A 19,145-nucleotide genomic window follows, 5' to 3' on the forward strand; every position below is an offset into this window, starting at 1 on the left:
TGTTTTTGAGGAAGGAAAGTAAATCCAGTAGTATTAAGAGTGAAGAAAAATAGAGGAGAAGAGATAAAAGACAGGGTTAAGTAAGGGTCTTGATTATGAAAAGTTTCAGTAAACATCTGACAGAGATTGGACTTTGTCTTGGAGCAGAGCTTTTGAAGGGTTTAAGCAGGAAAGTGACATGATCAGTAAGTCTATCGGATTATAAGAACCTCCTTGGCTAGGCGTGGTGGCCTATAATACCAGTAGTTTGGGAGGCCAAGGCGGGCGGATCACTTGGGCTCAAGAGTTTGAGAACAGCTTGGGCGACATGGCAAAACCCTATTTCTACAAATAATACAAAAATTAGCTGGGTGTGGTGGCGTGCACTTGTCCCAGCAACTCAGGAGGCTGAAGTGGAAGGATCACTTGAGCCTGGAAGGTCGAGGCTGCAGTGAGCCGTAATTGTGCTGCTGCACTCCAGCCTGGGTGACTGAGACCTTGTCTCAAGGAAAACAAAACAAAACCTCTTTATAATAGTTTGGCAAGTTAAGGAAGTTGAATTAGCAGTTCCATCAGATTCAGTCTATAAGTGCATGCAATAGACTGCTGATCATCAGGCAAAACTATTTTTTTTTTTTTTTTTGAGACGGAGTCTAGCTCTGTCGCCCAGGCTGGAGTGCAGTGGTGTAATCTCGGCTGACTGCAACCTCTGCCTCCCGGGTTCAAGCAATTCTCCTGCCTCAGCCTCCCAAGTAGCTGGGATTACAGGCGCCCACCATCACCCCCAGCTAATTTTTGTATTTTTAGTAGAGACGGGGTTTCACTGTGTTGGCCATGCTGGTCTCGAACTCCTGACCTCGTGATCCACCGCCTCGGCCTCCCAACGTGCTGGGATTACAAGCGTGAGCCACCGTGCCCGGCTGCAAAACTGTATTTTAACCGTGAAAAGTGAATATCAAAGAGCCAGCATTCACTGAGCACTTGCTAATGTGCCAGGTTCTGTTTAACCATAACATGCATTATGTTATTTAATCCTCTGAAATAAGTACTATTTTCACCCCCATTTTGCCAGAGAGGCCCAAAAATGTTAAGTAAATAGCCTTGCATTAGAAGCCTGGTAAGTGGCTAATCTGGAATTTGGACTCTTGTCAGTCTGACTCAAGTCTTCATCCCTAACTGCTATCGGACCGCTTCTCCAGAGAGCTGAAGAAATAAGCCTGGGAGATTTCTATTTCTTATCTGAATTTACACAGCTATGAAGTGAACAGTGCTATAATTCCAGCCTTCTGATTGAAGAATAACAGTTCCTCTTCCTGCACTCTGTATCCAATCCACCATCACCTCTAAAAAGTCCTGAGTTCTTAATCTATGCATATCTGAAACTTCATTCCCACCGTTTTCCAGCCCAGAACCACTGTCCTCTCTTACTTCCTAACTGGCCTACCTGGCACCTGACTTGTCCCAGTCCAGTCTGTTCCTTGCTCTGCAGCCAGAGCTGTCCGTTTAAACACACAAACATGGTTATGTTGCTCCCTTGGTTAAAATTCTTCAATCTCTGCCTATTGCTCTTAGGGCAAAATCTAGTGTTTTACCATGTTTGTGATAAATATCCTCAGTCTGACCAGTGCTTACTTCTCTAGTCTCTTTTCCCATGGTTCCCCCCTCTCCCTCCCCTGAGATCTTTCTACTCTGCTCAGTTTCTTCTGGATCGCTCTCCCCTTCCTATTTGTAGATTAAATCCCACATATCTATAATATAACTTCCCTAGGAAGGCCTTTCCTGATTCTCCCAGAAGATGGTAGATCTCTGCTACTTGCTGCCATTTCCTTTTAAATTGAGATATTAAAATATTTACTTAAACTTTCCAACTTCAGTGTTTTCGCTGAAACTTTTTCTAGTTAGGAGCTCAGTTTTACTTGAACTGGCCATCCCTGGTGTGTATTTTTTTGTGCTTATGGTAGCACAGCAGCATGGTAGTATGGTAGAAACAACACAAGCTTTGGAGCCAATTAATCCGTTACTTGTTGAATAAATATTTGTCTGTGTTACTGAGTACTTACCTGGTGGTGTATTATTCACAGGGTTTATACAAGTTCAAAAAATGTGTTTTCTGCCTCCCAGTGTGTTATAGGCTTATAGAGAGAGACATGTAAGCAAGTGGAATAACATGCAATAGGTACTGTGATACAAGTAGGCGAGGGGTATTTTGGTATTACAAATGGTAGCTGGGATGTGATGCCTGAACTGAGTTTGCCAGATGTGGATGAAGTGTGGTGGTGCGGAAGCATTCCAGATAGAAGGAGGAGGCGTAGGCACAAGTACAGCTGCAAGCACAGCATATGATGTATGCCTCGCTGTGGGGTTAAGACATGGTGAAGAGGGTGGGGAGGCACTGAAGAGTTGTAGAGAATGAGGTGCTCAGCTGTGCACATGAGGACATGTACACTGGCTTTAGTGCTGAGCATTGAAAGGGACGAGCAGGAAGAGTAGTAAGGAAGTACTGCCGCAGACCAGCTGAAAGATTATGAGGGCCTCAACTGGCACAGGAGCAGAGGATAAATGCGAGGAAGGTTAAAAGGAGGTCGACTCAGTAGAGTTTTTGTTTTCCTGTTGATTAAGAAGAGTCAGAAAGTTAGGACTCCCGGGTATCTAATTTGGGATTGACTGGGATAAATGGTGATATTCATTGAGATTGAGAATGGAGCTGGGGGAAGATTTAATTTTGGACATACTGAGCTTAAGTAGCCTCTGAGGCTGTAAGGTATCACTGCCCAGTCAATAGTTGGAGGGGACAGGCCCATACCCAGTAGCTTACTGCAACAGTGATATTCACTCACTCATTTATTTATTCAGTATTTATTGGAGTCTTTTATGTGCCAGGCACTGTGGTAACAGGATAGACAGGGTCACTGCCCTTGAAAGAGCCCACATTTGGAACTGGGGGGCTGTGGGATGAGATGGGGGAAGCTAAACAACACTTTCAAACAGTGTTGTTTGAAATCCTCCATGCCCAGCCCTACTTGAGAAAAGACATCGCCAGGGATAGAACTTTGAAGAACACCAAAATTTGCAGGGTGGCAGAGAAAAAGAGGTGTGAGAAGGCCCGGCCGGAGGAAGGAAAGACATAAGAGAATGATACCACAGAGTGTTATAAGACAGTGATCGGCATGGCCAAATACTGTGGAAAGGGAATGTGAGGGGGCATCAAGGGAGGTCTTTTGAAGTAGCAGCCTTGGTGACTTCTGTCGAGCTCTTTCACTGGCAGGTAGGTCAGAGTCCTGACTATAACGGAATGAAGGAGTGGGAAGTGAGGAACAGAGAAGCTAAATATGGAGTAATTTGGGAGAGATCATAAGCTGAAGGGCAGGGAAGAAAGTAGTCAGAGGAGCTGCTGAGTCAATAAAGTTTTAAATTTTTTTTTTTAATGGGAGGATTTGAATACTCGTTTTAAATAGAACAGGTTGAATATCAAGGACTGAACTGGGGCAAGCAAGGTTTCCAGTCTTCAGGAGAAGGTTGGCAGGATTGTGTCTGTGGCGGAAGGGTTAGCCTTAGACCAAGGAATGGATGGTCCTTCCTTTGAAATGGGAGGAAACGAGTATAAGAAGGGGTGTAGAGAGAGGAATTTGAAGATGTGGGAGTATTAGCTCATAGGGCTGCCGTAACAAAGTAACCACAAACTAGGTGGCTTAAACAACAGAAATTTATTTTCTCATAGTTCTGGAAGTTAGAAGTCTGAGATCAGGGTGACAACAGAGCTGGCTCCTTCTGAGGGCTATGAGAGAGGATCTGCTCTGGGCCGTCCCCTACTACAGGTGTTTGCTGGCAATCTTTGGCATCCCTTGGCTTGCAGAAGCTTCACTGAGACCTCTACCTTCATCTTCACATGGCATTGTCCCTGTGTGCATCTCTATGTCCAATTTCTCCTTTTTTATAAGGACACCAGTTGTATTGGATTAGGGCTCACCCTAATGACTCATTTTACTTAATCACCTTTGTCAAGACCCCATCTTCAAAAACAGTCACATTCTGAGATACTGGGGATTAGGACTTTAGCATATGAATTTTGAGAGGGACACAATTCAACCTATATCATTGTCATTCTTCTATTTTTAAATTTAGGTGGAATTTATATAATAAAATGTATGGATACTAGATATTCAGTTACATTGGTTTTATAGTTATGTGCTCTATGTGGACATTGCATCACCCCAGAAAGTTCCCTTATGACCCTTTTCAGTCTATCCCCCCAAGCACCTTTTGATTTCCGTCATCATAGATTAGCTTTGCCTGCCTCCCTTGTTTTTGACTATACCCAGGGGTCTGCCACCTTCCCTGGCCACTCCTCGGTCTCCTTTGCTGGAGCTGCCTCCTGCTCCTCCTCTCTAATTGTTGGATTATTCTTGGTTGGTCTCACTTTGTGGAACTCTTCTCCATCTACATTCCATAGGTGATCTCATCCATCACGTGCCTTTAATTGCCATCCACTTGTTAATCTCTTCCTAGTTTATATCTCCAGGCCACTCCATTCCCGAATTCAAGACTCATTTGTTGCCTCCTTGACATTTCCACCTGAATATCTAATGGAGATCTCAAGCTTAACACACGCAAACCAAATTTCTAGTAGCCCTTCCACACCTAAACCTGCTATTCCTACAATGTTCCTCGCCTCCATCAATTTTAACTCTATCCCTCTAGTTGCTCAGGCAATGTAGGAAGCAATCACCATATGTGCCATCCTTCTGTAGCCCTGAGATGAGCTCTGACCAGACAGTAGTTGAGAGAGAATGGGAGGGAGAAAGAACTCCCTTTGGGTCTTGAGACCCAGCTCTCCCACCAGACTCTCTGAGCCTTATTTTCCTTTTCTCAAACTGGCAAACTTCACTTAGGAAGTGTCATGAGAATAAAATAAAGGATTGAAAAGTGCTTAAAATCTTGAGTCATCAAGAAGAGATTAAGTTATATTCTGTTTAGGAAACCTGTAGTGTATGTATGTATGTGTATACATATTTATATGCATATGCACACTTGATTTCCATAAAAATGTTTAAAAATTATTCTTTTTGTTTTGATTTACTTTCCTTTGCTTATTTTGGAACATTAAAATAACTTATGAAAGTACTGTTGCTGGTACAGAGTTCTGATATTCTTCTTGTTTTGGCTCACAGGAAAAATGGAGGCTGCTTCCAGCATTTTTAAAGGTAATTGTTTCACATTTAATAATAATTGGTTATTTTTCAGATGAAAAAGTCAAGAAATAAGCCGTTTTTTAAAGATTAAATTTTTGTCATCAACATTTTTTGATTTTGTATAGCTGTGTTTGGAAATACAAGGAATTATAAGGTAAAACCCCTGCCTGAAAGGTGCTGGTTTGGAGAGTGGTAGTCTAATTTTAGAGAGAAGTAGTAGTACATGCACAGTAGCATGGCACATGATTAAAAACCAAAGTGCTATCAGCAAAAGAGCAATGGTCAGAGAGGGCCACCCAAATGAAGTGAGACATAAACCACATCTTAAGAGAAGAAGGTTTAAGCCTGAAAGCTGGGTGCAGAGAGTGTGGCTCAATCAAGGTGTTCAAGAGGAGCCTCCACAGAGTCTGCAGGAAATAGCGACCAGTCAAGAGGAGCTGCTGAATATGATATGATGTGGTGTCGGGCTTCAATTCAATTTCCAAGAGCTTATGCTAAGAAGTAGTGAGTACCACAGTGAGAGACCACTTGGCACCCGCTAGGATAGCTATAATCAAAATCAAATGTTAATAAGGGTGTGGAGGAATGGGAACTATCATGCTCCACTGGTGGGAACGTAAAGTGTTATAGCCACTTTGGAAAACAGGCTGGCAGTTTCTCAAATGGTTAAACAAAAAGTTACCACATCCTCCAGCAATTCCACTCCTAGATATTTGTCCAAGAGACATGAAAACATGTGTCCGTGCAGAAACCTGTACACAAATGCTCATAGCAGTATTATTCATAATAGCCAAGAGTGGAAACAACCCAAATGGCCATCAGCTGCTGGATGGATACACAAAATGGGATGTATCTGTACAACAGAGTATTATTTGGCAATAAAAAGAAAGCAGGTACCCGCTGCAACATGGACGAATCTTGAAAGCATTGTGCTAAGTGAAAGAATGGAGACTTGAAAAATGAGGCCGGGCGTGGTGGCTCACGCCTGTAATCCCAGCACTTGGGGAGGCTGAGGTGGGCGGATCACGAGGTCAGGAGTTTGAGACCACCCTGGCCAACATAGTGAAACCTCGTCTCTACTAAAGATACAAAAAATTAGCTGGGTGTGGTGGCGGGCCCCTGTAATCCCAGCTACTTGGGAGGATAAGGCAGGAGAATAGCTTGAACCTGGGAGGCAGAGGTTGCAGTGAGCCGAGATCGCGCCACTGCACTGCAGCCTGGTCGACAGTGTGAGATTCCGTCTCAAAAAAAGAAAAATGAGTAGAGTTTTGTCTCTACTCATTTTGGACTCTACTCTAGAGTTCAGTTGCGTGTTATGGGCAGAGGGGAGAGTGCTGGGAAATGAGGCTGGGAAAGTTGTCAGGGCCAGTTTCCTGATCAGATTTGAAAGCCGTGTTAAGGATTTGGCTTTTCTTCTAAAAGCCATAGGAAGCTATTGAGGAGTTTCTAAGTTGGGGAGTGACCAAGAATCAAATAAAATGGTCGTAAGGTCAAGAAATTTCTTTTTCCCCCTAAGAGACCAGGTCTTGCTACATTGCCCAGGCTGGATTTGAACTCCTGAGTTTGAGTGATTCTCCTGCCTCTGCCTCCCGAGTAGCTGTGACTGTAGGAATGTGACACCTTGCCCGGCCTTTTTGTTATTTTTTAAAAGGAGCTGCACATAAATGGAGAAGAAGGTGCTGGGTGCTGGGCACAGTGGCTCACGCTTGTAATCCCAGCACTTTGGGAGGCCAAGACAGGCGGATCATTTGAGGTTGGGAGTTTGAGACCGACTAGCCTGGCCAACATGGTGTAACCCCGTTTCTACTAAAAATACAAAAATTAGCTGGGCATGGTGGCGGGCACCTGTAATCCCAGCTACTCAGAAGGCTGAGGCACCTGAACTGCTTGGTGCAGGGAGGTGGACGTTGCAGTGAGCCGAGATCGCACCACTGTACTCCAGCCTGGGCAATAGAGCGAGACTCTGTCTCAAAAAAAAAAAAATTTTTTTTTTGTTAAAAACTAAGATACAAATACACACATTAGCCCAGGCCAGAATCATCAATATCACTGTCTTCCACCTCCATGCCTTGTCCCACTGGAGGGTCTTCATGGACAGTAACACACATGGAGCTGTCATCTTCTATGATAACAATACCTTCTTCTAGAATACTTCCTGAAGGACCTGCCGGAGGCTCTTCTTGAGGAGGGGTCACTCTTTTCAGAAATACACTCTATGAAATCAAATCAAGTCGTAAGTCATTAGGCGATAGGAATTTTTCAGCTCCATTATAATCTTATGGGACTGCTGTCAGATATGTGGTCTGTAGTTGAATGAAATGTTGTTATGTGGCACATGACCATATATTCATGTACTCATATTTTGATTTCCGAGAGTCAGATTGCTTCTCAAGGAGGAAAACTCTCGAGGATATGCTAGTAAGACGATGCAGAAATGGAATGAGAATGCATTAATGAAAAGATTTTTTAAATAAAATTCATGGATTTTTTTTCTCATTTTGATTTTGATAAAAATTTGATGTTCACCTATTATTAGATTCCATTATATGATCTATTATTTGAGCATATCATCAATACTCTTTGCACTTTTGCTAACCTGTTTACTTTCTCTTTCTATCTGTTTAGGTGAAAGGCCTTGTGAAACAGCATATAGATTCATTTAACTATTTCATTAATGTAGAGGTAAGCATCAGATGTTAGAAATAGACATAAACTAAGGATTAATTGGAAGCCAGAGTCTTTGCTAATGTTGCATTTTCCACTGCAGATAAAGAAGATAATGAAAGCCAATGAAAAGGTTACAAGTGACGCTGACCCTATGTGGTACTTAAAGTAAGGAACCAACATTCTTAATTTGCTATGTGGGTTACGTCTAACATTTTTTAAAGTGAGTGAAGTTGCTATCAAAACTCTTTTAAAATCATTGTCTTGGCCAGGCTCGGTGGCTTATGCCTGTAATACCAAGCACTTTGGGAGGCCGAGGTGGGCAAATCACCTGGGGTCAGGAGTTCGAGACCAGCCTGGCCAACATGGTGAAACCCTGTCTCTACTAAAAATACAAAATTAGCCAGGCGTGGTGGTGCACATCTGTAATTCCAGATACTCAGGAGGCTGAGGCAGGAGAATCGCTTGAATCTGGGACGGGGAGATTTCAGCGAGCTGAGATTGTGCCACTGCACTCTATCTTTTACAACAGAGTGAGACTCTGACTCAAAAAAATAAAAAATGAAAAAATAAATCATTGTCTTTTATTAACTATAAAGTGCTCAAATTAAATTTTTAACTGGCAAATTATAATGAGCTATGGTTGGGAAAATTTTGAAACTATTAGGTTTTAAATATTTAAATTTTTATTTTGAAATAATGTTAAGCTTAAAAGAAAAATTGCAAAAGTAGTACAAAGAATTCTTCCAATATTTTTCACCAAGCCTTCACTGATATTAACATCTTACATAACCATAGCACAATGATCAAAACCAGGAAGTTAGCACAGATACGATGTTGTCTACTAATCTATAGACCTTATTTGATGTTTTCTCACAAATGTCCTTTTTCTGGTGTAGGAATCAATCCAGAGCTCCGTGTTATGTTTAGTTGTCTTGTATCCTTAGTCTCCTCAATCTTTCTTGGTCTTTCATGACATTGACACTTTTGAACAATCTAGTCAGTATTTGTAGAAGTTCCTTTAATTTGAGTTTGTATGACGTCTGATTGGGTTATACATTTTTGGCAAGAATACCACAGAAGCAATGTTTTATGCTGTTCTCACTGATTCGTATTGGGGTTACAGATGCCAATATATTTTATTACTAATGATTTTAACTTTGTTCACTTGATTAAGGTAGGATCTTCCAGATTTCTCCACTGAAAGGTTACTATTTTTCCTTTTGTAATTAATAAGTATCTTATAGGGAGATTCTTTGAGACTATGCAAATACCGTTTCTCATCATAATTTCACCAACAGTTTTAGCATACATTGATGATTCTTACCTATAACAGTTATTATTGTGGGCTTATCTAATGGTGAACCTTTATTTCTATCATTCCTTCTGCAGTGATACTGGAATTCTGTACAGAATAGTTTCCTTTTCCCCTCACATATCTCTCTATATTAATTTATATCAATTTGGACTCATGGATGTTTTATTCTATGAGTACTATCATATATATATATCCAGTACTGTCATTTTTCTGTTGTTCAGACTGTTTCAGCTTTGACCATAGGGAGACCCTTCAGATTGACTCTGGTGTCCTTTCAAGATGCCACCATTATTTTTTGAGCACTCCTTTGCTTTCTTGCACCGTAAGATATGGTTCATCTGGTATGCCCCCGTCCCAGATTGGGAATCCAAGGAGCCCTAGAGTCTCCCTTTTATTGGAAAATAGTATTTAGATTCCAAGATATGGACACTAAGATTTCAGCAGGTAGAGCTCAGAAATATGTGTATGTATACGAACACATATGTGCAGACACATCTGTATTTCTTTATCCTATCCATTTTTACATATATTAAAAACCATGCAGACTGATACCTCCAATTTCAGTTCGACACTGCAGGACTCATTCTAACCTTTTCCCTTTCCTTATTTAACTTTTATCCCAATAATGAGAAATCTGGCTCCCATTATCTGCAAAATTTTAAAAAATTTTTTTCAATTCTAGACTATAAAGTTTCAGAATTATTAACTCATACCTCTGAGAGATAAAATTTACTAGAGTGTAGGATTTGTGCACTGTCGTTTTTATCTTTAGCCTCTCAATGTCCAATCAAAATATTGTCTCCCAGGGTTACTTACATTAGTTCTTTTCTTTATTTTTTCAGTATGTGAGACATTATTATGGTTTAAGAGTTAGACTTGCACAAAAAAGTATATTCAGAAAATAGTTGTTCCACTTCCAGTTCTTTCCACCCTGTTCCCAGCCACTCTCCATAGGTAACCAATCTCATTAGTTTCCGCTTTATCCTTTTCATCCTTCTTTTGCACAAATGAGTGTTTTTTTTTGTTTGTTTTTTTGTTTTGTTTGTTTTTGCCTTTATGGCCTCTTCTTTCTTTTGCAAATGATAGCATATCATCAGTACTCTTTGCACTTTGCTCTTTCATTAAGTATCGTTTTTAGGGAGCTGTATTTCCAGTATTTTTGTAAAGAGATTTGTAATATTTTTTAAAAGATACTTTGATAATATTTCCCTCCTTTGTAAAGCTATATGTACTATCACTTCAAGAAGATCTCCAATTTTAATATTTAATTTGTCATCCTTACCAAGATAAGCATTTATCAAAACATAATCTTTGTATTTGGAAGGAAAATAGCTTGTTTGCTTTTATGATCTTTGAAGAAGTATAATTCATACCGCACTAATTTGCTTTTCAGATATCTTAATATCTATGTTGGGCTTCCTGATGTTGAAGAAAGCTTCAATGTAACTAGACCAGTGTCCCCTCATGAGGTAATTATGAACCTTACTTTAATTGGACTTGTTTGCTTAAACTCTGAGTCTGCCCTTAATATATACTCTTAAAAGATCATTTAAAAATGGGATGGGGGGGACATTCTTTGGAGAAAAAGGGATTAAAGTTCAATGTGGGCCATAATTCTACTACAGAAGGAGCACTTTGAAGTGGTCAGGACCCTGTTGCAGAGAGGAGCAGTAACTGTCAGATTCCTGATTCTCTTTCAGTGCCGTTTGAGAGACATGACATACTCTGCCCCTATTACAGTGGATATTGAATATACCCGAGGCAGCCAGAGGATCATCCGCAATGCCTTACCTATCGGCAGGTGAGAAATGAAATCCGTATTAGAGCCACACTGCCTGGATTCCAGCCCCATGATGTGATCCCATTTCCTCATCTGAAAAATGCAGGAAATGCTGCCTATTTCATAGGTCCAATGAGTCAGCATGTGTAAAGCACTTAGAATAATGTCCAGCACATAGTCGTGGTTGTTACTATTTATTAATTGTGAAACCTTTTCTAAGAAGTTGAGGAAAATGTTTCCCTTTCCTACTATAACTCTGAGCTGCTAGGGAACCACTAGGTACAATAGCCTTTCAGTGAACTCTCCTGGACAGGTCTTCTTGGTGGATAGGTATATTCTGAGATTGAGTTTTCCTGGAATTTAACTTTTTCTCATCTACAAGTATTTGAGGGAGAAGTTACTTATTTGCCTGGTACAAGTTTGGAAATGATAGCATCCACTTGCGTTTTTGCAATCTGCCCTTCCTGATTAGGGAAATATATTGACTCTCCTTTAGAAATGGACAAAACCCACAATATTATGTGGTCAATAATGGTACTAGACTTTAAACTTAGTCCACATAATTTCTGTTCAAGTGTTTTTCCCCCTCTCAAAAGTGCTAAGAGCACTTTGAACAAACATCCATTTGTTCAATAAATATATACCAACTGCCTATCACTTCTTATGTATGATACTGAGTACTTAGGTGAGTAAAAGATATACAAAATACAGTTCCTATTGGCTACCTTCATTCACAGCTGTCAGGGAAGACAGGCATATGTAATTATGGCACCATTTGGTAAGGGGTCTAGAAGTCCAGGTTTTTATGGAAACATGCAGGTTTAACAAATCCTCCTATACTTCCCTCAAAGGAAGGGGTAATTTGTATTGTTTCTCTCCTTAGTCTTCACTTAGAAAAATAAGTAAGATATTAAAATGTTCATCTTGGTTTTAGCAGGACTGTTTATCAGTGTTTTTTTTGTTTTATTGTTTTTTTTTTTTTTTTGAGACAGAGTCTTACTCTGTTACCCAGGCTGGAGTGCAGTGGCATGATGTTGGCTCACTGCAACCTCTGCCTCCCGGGTTCAAGTAGTTCTCCAGCCTCAGCCTCCTGAGTAGCTGGGATTATAGGCGTGTGCCACCACACTCAGCTAATTTTTGTATTTTTTGTAGAGATGGGGTTTTGCCATGTTGGTCAGGCTAGTCTTGAACTCCTGACCTCAGGTGATCCGCCCGCCTTGGACTCTCAGAGTGCTGGGATTACAGGCATGAGCCACCGCGCCCGGCCTATCAGTGTTAAGATGAGAACTTCTTTCTTTCTTGTATATGGACCATACTTGTGTCCAATTAAATTTTGGACCATAGCTAAATTATGAACTAGATTGACTATTGTGAAGGAAAGGCAAGAGAGACTGGAGGAAAACATAAATTCGTAAGATTGAGGGTTTAAATCCTGGTTTAAAGAGGGAGCATGAGTGGGCGAAGGACATGAACAGACACTTCTCAAAAGAAGACATTTATGCAGCCAAAAAACACTTGAAAAAATGCTCACCATCACTGGCTATCAGAGAAATGCAAATCAAAAGCACAATGAGATACCATCTCACACGAGTTAGAATGGCAATCATTAAAAAGTCAGGAAACAACAGGTGCTGGAGAGGATGTGGAGAAATAGGAACACGTTTACTCTGTTGGTGAGACTGTAAACTAGTTCAACCATTGTGGAAGTCAGTGTGGCGATTCCTCAGGGATCTAGAACTAGAAATACCATTTGACCCAGCCATCCCATTACTGGGTATATACCCAAAGGACTATAAATCATGCTGCTATAAAGACACATGCACAGGTATGTTTATTGTGGCACTATTCACAATAGCAAAGACTTGGAACCAACCCAAATGTCCAACAACGATAGACTGGATTAAGAAAATGTGGCACATATACACCATGGAATACTATGCAGCCATAAAAAATGATGAGTTCACGTCCTTTGTAGGGACATGGATGAAAATGGAAATCATCATTCTCAGTAAACTATCGCAAGAACAAAAAACCAAACACCGTATATTCTCACTCATAGGTGGGAATTGAACAATGAGAACACATGGACACACGAAGGGGAACATCATACTCTGGGAACTGTTGTGGGGTTGGGGGAGGGGGGTGGGATAGCTTTAGGAGATACACCTAATGCTAAATGACGAGTTAGTGGGTGCAGCACACCAGCATGGCACATGTATACATATGTAACTAACCTGCACGTTGTGCACATGTACCCTAAAACTTAAAGTATAATAATAATAAAATAAAATAAAAAGAGGGGGCATGTAACTAGCATTTGTTGAATACCTGCTATGTGCCATACTATGATAGGCAATGTTGGTTGTTAGCTCCGCATTCATAAAAATGACCTCTAGTCATTAGAATGCTTATATGTGCTATGCATTACCTAAATTACATCTATAATCTCATTTATTTTTTGGAGTAAAAAGATTTTAGTTTAATCCAAATTATATTTGTACTTGGTTAGAAATCAAACAGTACATAAAAACATTTGATTCAAAACAGTAACCTCCCTCCTTCTCTCCCCTTCCTCACCTTTCGTCCCATTCCCAACTTCATAACTATTTCTGTTATTTTTTTCTGGGGGTTATTACATCCATAACTTTATTTTGTGTGTGTGTGTTTTGTTTTGTTTTGTTTTGAGATGGAGTTTCACTCTGTTGCCCAGGCTGGAGTACAGTGGCATGATCTCAGCTCACTGCAACCTCTGCCGCCGAGGTTCAAGTGATTCACCCACCTCAACCTCCCGAGTAGCTGGGATTACAGGTGCCCGCCACCAAGCCTGGCTAATTTTTTTTTATTTTTAGTAGGGACAGGGTTTCACCACGTTGACCAGGCTGGTCATGAACTCCTGACCTCATGTGATCCACTCGCCTCGGTCTCCCAAAGTGCAGAGATCACAAGCACGAACCACCATGCGTGGCCAATATCCATAACTTTAAATGCGATGCTTTGACCTCTATTTCTTAATACATTAACTGTAGACATTATTTTTTCCCTCCTGATATACGGGATGTGGCTTAGCTTACCTGTGTCACCCACTTTGCTTCTCCCTTCGTCTTCCAATTTTTCCTTCTTGTTTTTAATTATCTTTTTGGTTACTGTAGTAACTGAAATATTCTTATATCTTCATGTCATATTACATAACTTTAGTCAGTATGTTCATTTCCCTTGATATAAAATGAGAATATTCTTATTTCTATCTTCCCATTACGATTTCCTTTTTAACGTGATTTATTTAGAAGACTTAAGATTTCCCAATTGGTGCTTTATGTCAATTTTTGGAACTTTGTAGAGACCTGTTTCTATAAATGTTTCATGTTTATTTGGAAACAAGAGGTATTCTCCAGTTGTTTTGTGCCATTGTCTGTCTTTTTCCTTCAGATCAGACTTGTTAATTGTGTTGTTTAGACGTTTTGTATCAGCATTGCTTTTTGATTTGTTTGTTCTATCAATTACTACAATAGGTATGTTAAAATCTCCCACTATGATGGTGGATTTTTCCATTTTCCTTATGGTTTTGTGTATTTTTGCTTTTTTGAAGCTATGATATTAGGTGCATAGAAGTTTAGAATTGTTAAATCTTGCTAGTAAACTGAACCTTTGATGATTGTACATTTATCTTCTTTATCTCTTATAATATTCTTTGCCTTGAATCTTATTTTGTCTGCTCTTAGCATAGCTACATTTGCTTTCTTTTGGTTATATTTCTGGCGTATCATTAAAAAAATTATTGTCTGTTTAATCTTTTATATGGGCTGGGCACAGTGGCTCACACCTGTAATCCCAGAACTTTGGGAGGCTGAGGCGGGTGGATCACCTGAGGTTGGGAGTTCGAGACCAGCCTGGCCAACATAGTGAAACCTCACCTCTACTAAAAATACAAAAATTAACTGGGTGTGGTGGTACATATCTGTAATCCCAGCTACTTGAGAGACTGAGGCATGAGAATTGCTTGAACCCGGAAGGCGGGGGTTGCAGTGAGCCGAGATTGTGCCGCTGTACTCCAGCCTGGGCAACAGAGCGAGACTCCATCTCAAAAAAAAAAAAATCTCTTAAATGTCCTTATGTTTTGAGTTTAGTTGAAGTAAACTGCATATGGTTAGATTTTTTAAAAATTTGTCTTGAGAATGTAGTTTATTTTTGTTTTATATACATACATATATGCGTATATATTGGAGTGTATATCTGTCAACTTATTCTATATTTTAAAACTGTCTAGCTTTTCATGTTTCAGGTTTTTTTCCATTTTTCTTTTTGGATAATGGAAGATTTTTTTTTTTCTCACCCTTCCCCAACTGATTTAAAAGTCATATACAGTATTTCTGATTGTTTATGTTTACCTTAGAAATTTTGAAATGCATACTTAACAAAGTTTGAAAATAAAAAATACCTTATTCTCTTCCTGGCAACAAAGACCTTAGAAAGCTTTAACTTGGATCAAATCAATCACTTTGACTTACATGCTTTTGTTGTACCAAATTTTTGTTCTATCTTGTTTTGTTTTGGTCTTTTTGAGACAGGGTCTCACTCTGTCACCCAGGCCAGAGTGCAATGGTACACTCATGGCTCACTGCAGCCTCAACCTCCTGGGCTCAGGTGATCCTCCCACCTCCAGCCTCCCTGGTAACTGGGACTATAAGTGCACCACCACACCTGGCTAATTTTTGTCTTTTTTGTAGAGACGGGGTTTCGCCACGTTGCCCCCACTGGTCTCGAACTCCTGGGCTCAAGTCATCCACCCGCCTTGGCCTCCCAAAGCATTGAGAATTGCAGGCATGAGCCACCATTTGTGGCATGTTTTTTTTTTTTTTGAGATGGAGTCTCGCTCTGTTGCCCAGGCTGGAGTGCAGTGGTGCGATCTTGGCTCACTGCAACCTCCGCCTCCCAGGTACAAGTGATTCTCCTGCCCCAGCCTCCTGAGTAGCTGGGACTATAGGCGCACGCCACCACGCCCAGCCAATATTTTTTGTATTTTTAGTAGAGATGGGGTTTCACCACGTTGACCAGGATGGTCTCGATCCCTTGACCTTGTGATCCACTTGCCTTGGCCTCCTATAGTGCTGGGATTACAGGCGTGAGCCACCGCACCCGGCCTCCTTGGCATGTTTTTTTCACCTATAAATTAGAAATTGTTATTGTCTTATGAAGTTCGCATTTGTTTATATCCACACACATTAGTTTCCATTTTCTTTGCTCACCATACATTTTTACACGTCAGACTTTTGGTTAGTGTTTATTTTCCGTCTTCCTGAAGATGAATTTTTTTTAGAAATTTATTTAGTGAGGGCCTATTAGTACATTAGTAACTTCTCGCAGTTTTTGTCTGAAAATATCTTTATGTCGACCTCATTCTGAGTGAATACGTAGCAGAATACACAAATCGAGGTTGGCAGTTATTTTCTCTTCAAGCACATTGGTTGTGTGCTTGACACACACTTCGAGCACACTGCTCTGTGTCATTGGTTGTTGTGAAGTTATTGTGCATCCAGTCATCCTTCCCTTTTTGGTAGCCTCTCTTTTTTTCTGGCTGGGTTTTAAACCTTATCTCTAATTTTGGTGTTTAGTATCTTGACTGTGATCTGCTTAGGTGTAGCTTTCTTTTTATCTTGTGCAGATGTTACCGTGAGGATTTATGGCTTTCATATGTCTTTAAAAATTTATGGCTCTTATCTCTTTGAATAGGACTTCTCACCTATTCTGTGTATTTTTGGCATCTAGAAGTCTGATTAGATGTTGATTAGTTGCTCTCTATCTATCCTTCCCTGACTCTTAAACTCTCTTTCATATCTTCCATCTCTACGTCTTTCTGAAATTCGTTCTCAGTAATTTCTTCAGATGCCTTTTACAGCCCAGTAATTATATCTTCAGCAGTATCAAAGCTATTATTATCCAACCTATTTCTACATTTTTAAGTTAGTGCTTAAAATTTCCATTTCTAGTACATTTTGCTCAGTTCTTTTTCCAGACTGCCTGGTTAGTTTTCATAGCCTCTTGTTCCTTACACTTGGATGCATTGTGCTATTGCCAAGTAACTGATGAGAATCACTTTGTCTTCCATGAAGGAAGTGTTGCTGTCATTTCTGACTCTCACTAAAGCCTGTATGCAAAGTTTAAACCAAACATTTGAGTTTTTTGTTTTTTTGTTTTGTTTTTTGAGACAGAGCCTCACTCTGGAGTGCAGTGGTGTGATCCTGGCTCACGGCAACTTCCACCTCCAAGTTCAAGCGATTCTCTTGTCTCAGCCTCTTGAGTAGCTGGGACTACCGGCACACACCACCACACCCAGTTAATTTTTTGTATTTTTAGTAGAGATGGAGTTCCACCATGTTGGCCAGGCTGCTCTCAAACTCCTGGCCTCATATGATCCACCCACCTTGGCCTCCCAAAGTGCTGAGATTACAGGCATGAGCCACTGCACCCAGCCTGAGTTTTTATCATCTGTACTAGACGAGCAGCGTGCCTGAGAAAATACTTCGTTTTGCTTGGCTTCCATGTAATTGCTATTTCTCTGCCTTTTCTAACATGGTGCATAGATAGACCCTTAGTGAGGTGGTGTGCACTGCATGTTTTGTATTTTTTGCAGCTTTTATCATTGACAGCCTACATGTGATATTTTCTTTTGTTTTATTTTATACAGAATGCCCATAATGCTACGTAGTTCAAACTGTGTTCTTACAGGAAAAACGCCAGCAGAATTTGCCAAACTGAACGAATGTCCCTTAGATCCAGGTATGTGTGAAGTCTTGGATTTGTCCCACTTTCCTTATTCTTTTATTCTGCTGCTGCTGTTGTTTTAACATTTTGTCTCAAAAACAGTACCAGCTTTTCTACTTTATAATGAACTTGTTCACAAAACACCCAGAAATTTGTCTCTAGCTTTATGCTACTAGTCTGTATTTCTTTCTTTCTTTTTTTTTTTTTTTTTTTTGAGATAGTGTCTCACTCTGTCATCTAAGCTGGAGTGCAGTGGTGTGATCTCGGCTCACTGCAACCTCTGCCTCCCAGGCTCAAGCAATCCTCCCACCTCAGCTTCCCAAATAGATGGGACTACAGGCTTGTGCCACCATACCCAGCTCATTTCTGTATTTTTAGTAGAGATGGTGTTTTGCTATGTCATCCTGGCTGATCTCCTGGACTCATCCACCTTGGCCTCCCAAAGTGCTGGGATTACAGGTGTGAACCAGTGCGCCTAGCCCTATTAGTCTATATTTCTCAAAGACATACTGTTTCCTCTTTTATTTCAGGCTTAAGACTTTAATATGACACATTCTTGTTTATTGCCATGATTTGTCAGTCTTTTCTTTCTATCTTTGCCCACCGGTTTCTTTTGGTATGCCTAAAAATTCAAGAATAATCTTCCAGAGTTACTGGCCTTCCCTGGTTGAAAAAAATCAAGTATCACACTTCAGGCTGTTTTAAATGCAGTAAAGCAGTGGGGAGACGAAAGTATTTTTTTGTTTACATTTTTAAAAAATTTTATTTTTGTACCTATTTCTAGACAATTTCTTTTGTAAAATTTCAAACTTAGAACTTAACAAGAAGTTTCTCTTAATTCTTTAACTCGTATTTCACATTGATTTATTTGAACTTATAGTTGCCTTAATCTTATTCCTGTAAAGTTGCATTGTTTTAGAATCCCAGAAGTTTTGGAAAGAAGTTAATGAAGAATGTGACTTTACTAGACTATAACAGAATGTTGCATAAGTCAAATATGTTGTATTGTTTTTGCTTATATTCTGCAGGTATAAAATGAAGTATTACTTTATCCTACTCTGAATTGTGTGCAAAAAAAAATACATGATGATGCTTGAGTTTTTTTGAATATGGAATATTATTTTGGAAACCTAATCTTAATCTACCATTACCACTGATTTGTTAGAAAACTTAGAGTAAATTTGAGCTTATATTGAAAATTGTCAGTTACACTTATACTTAAGAGCTCTGACAGCTAATTTATTTAACTATTTTTTTCATTCACTTTTTACATATGTCAGGGGCTGGTGATTCATAGACCAATAAGATATATTTCCTGTCCTCAAGAAATTTTTTATCTTGTAGCTTATTTGTATAAAATCACGTGCTGATCTTCAGTCCATAAAACAATATCAGATGGGCGCAATGGCTCTTGCCTGTAATCCCAGCGCATTGAGAGGCTGAGGCTGGAGGATGG

The 19,145-nt window shown here is 40.0% G+C and overlaps 1 protein-coding gene across 2 annotated transcripts in view; it reads left to right on the forward strand.

Annotated features, from left to right (window-relative positions):
* POLR3B (RNA polymerase III subunit B) overlaps positions 1-19,145 on the forward strand; it is a 146,946-nt gene that overhangs the window by 1,031 nt on the left and 126,770 nt on the right. For both annotated transcript variants that reach the window (XM_001161567.8, XM_063787089.1), the window contains exons 2-7: positions 5,148-5,180; positions 7,794-7,850; positions 7,936-8,000; positions 10,544-10,619; positions 10,851-10,951; positions 17,613-17,704. In XM_001161567.8, coding sequence (XP_001161567.1) covers positions 5,148-5,180; positions 7,794-7,850; positions 7,936-8,000; positions 10,544-10,619; positions 10,851-10,951; positions 17,613-17,704 — 424 coding nt within the window. The remainder of the gene's footprint in view (positions 1-5,147; positions 5,181-7,793; positions 7,851-7,935; positions 8,001-10,543; positions 10,620-10,850; positions 10,952-17,612; positions 17,705-19,145) is intronic.

The sequence above is a fragment of the Pan troglodytes genome, chromosome 10 (assembly GCF_028858775.2).
Source record: "Pan troglodytes isolate AG18354 chromosome 10, NHGRI_mPanTro3-v2.0_pri, whole genome shotgun sequence".
Classification (NCBI taxonomy): Eukaryota; Metazoa; Chordata; class Mammalia; order Primates; family Hominidae; genus Pan; species Pan troglodytes.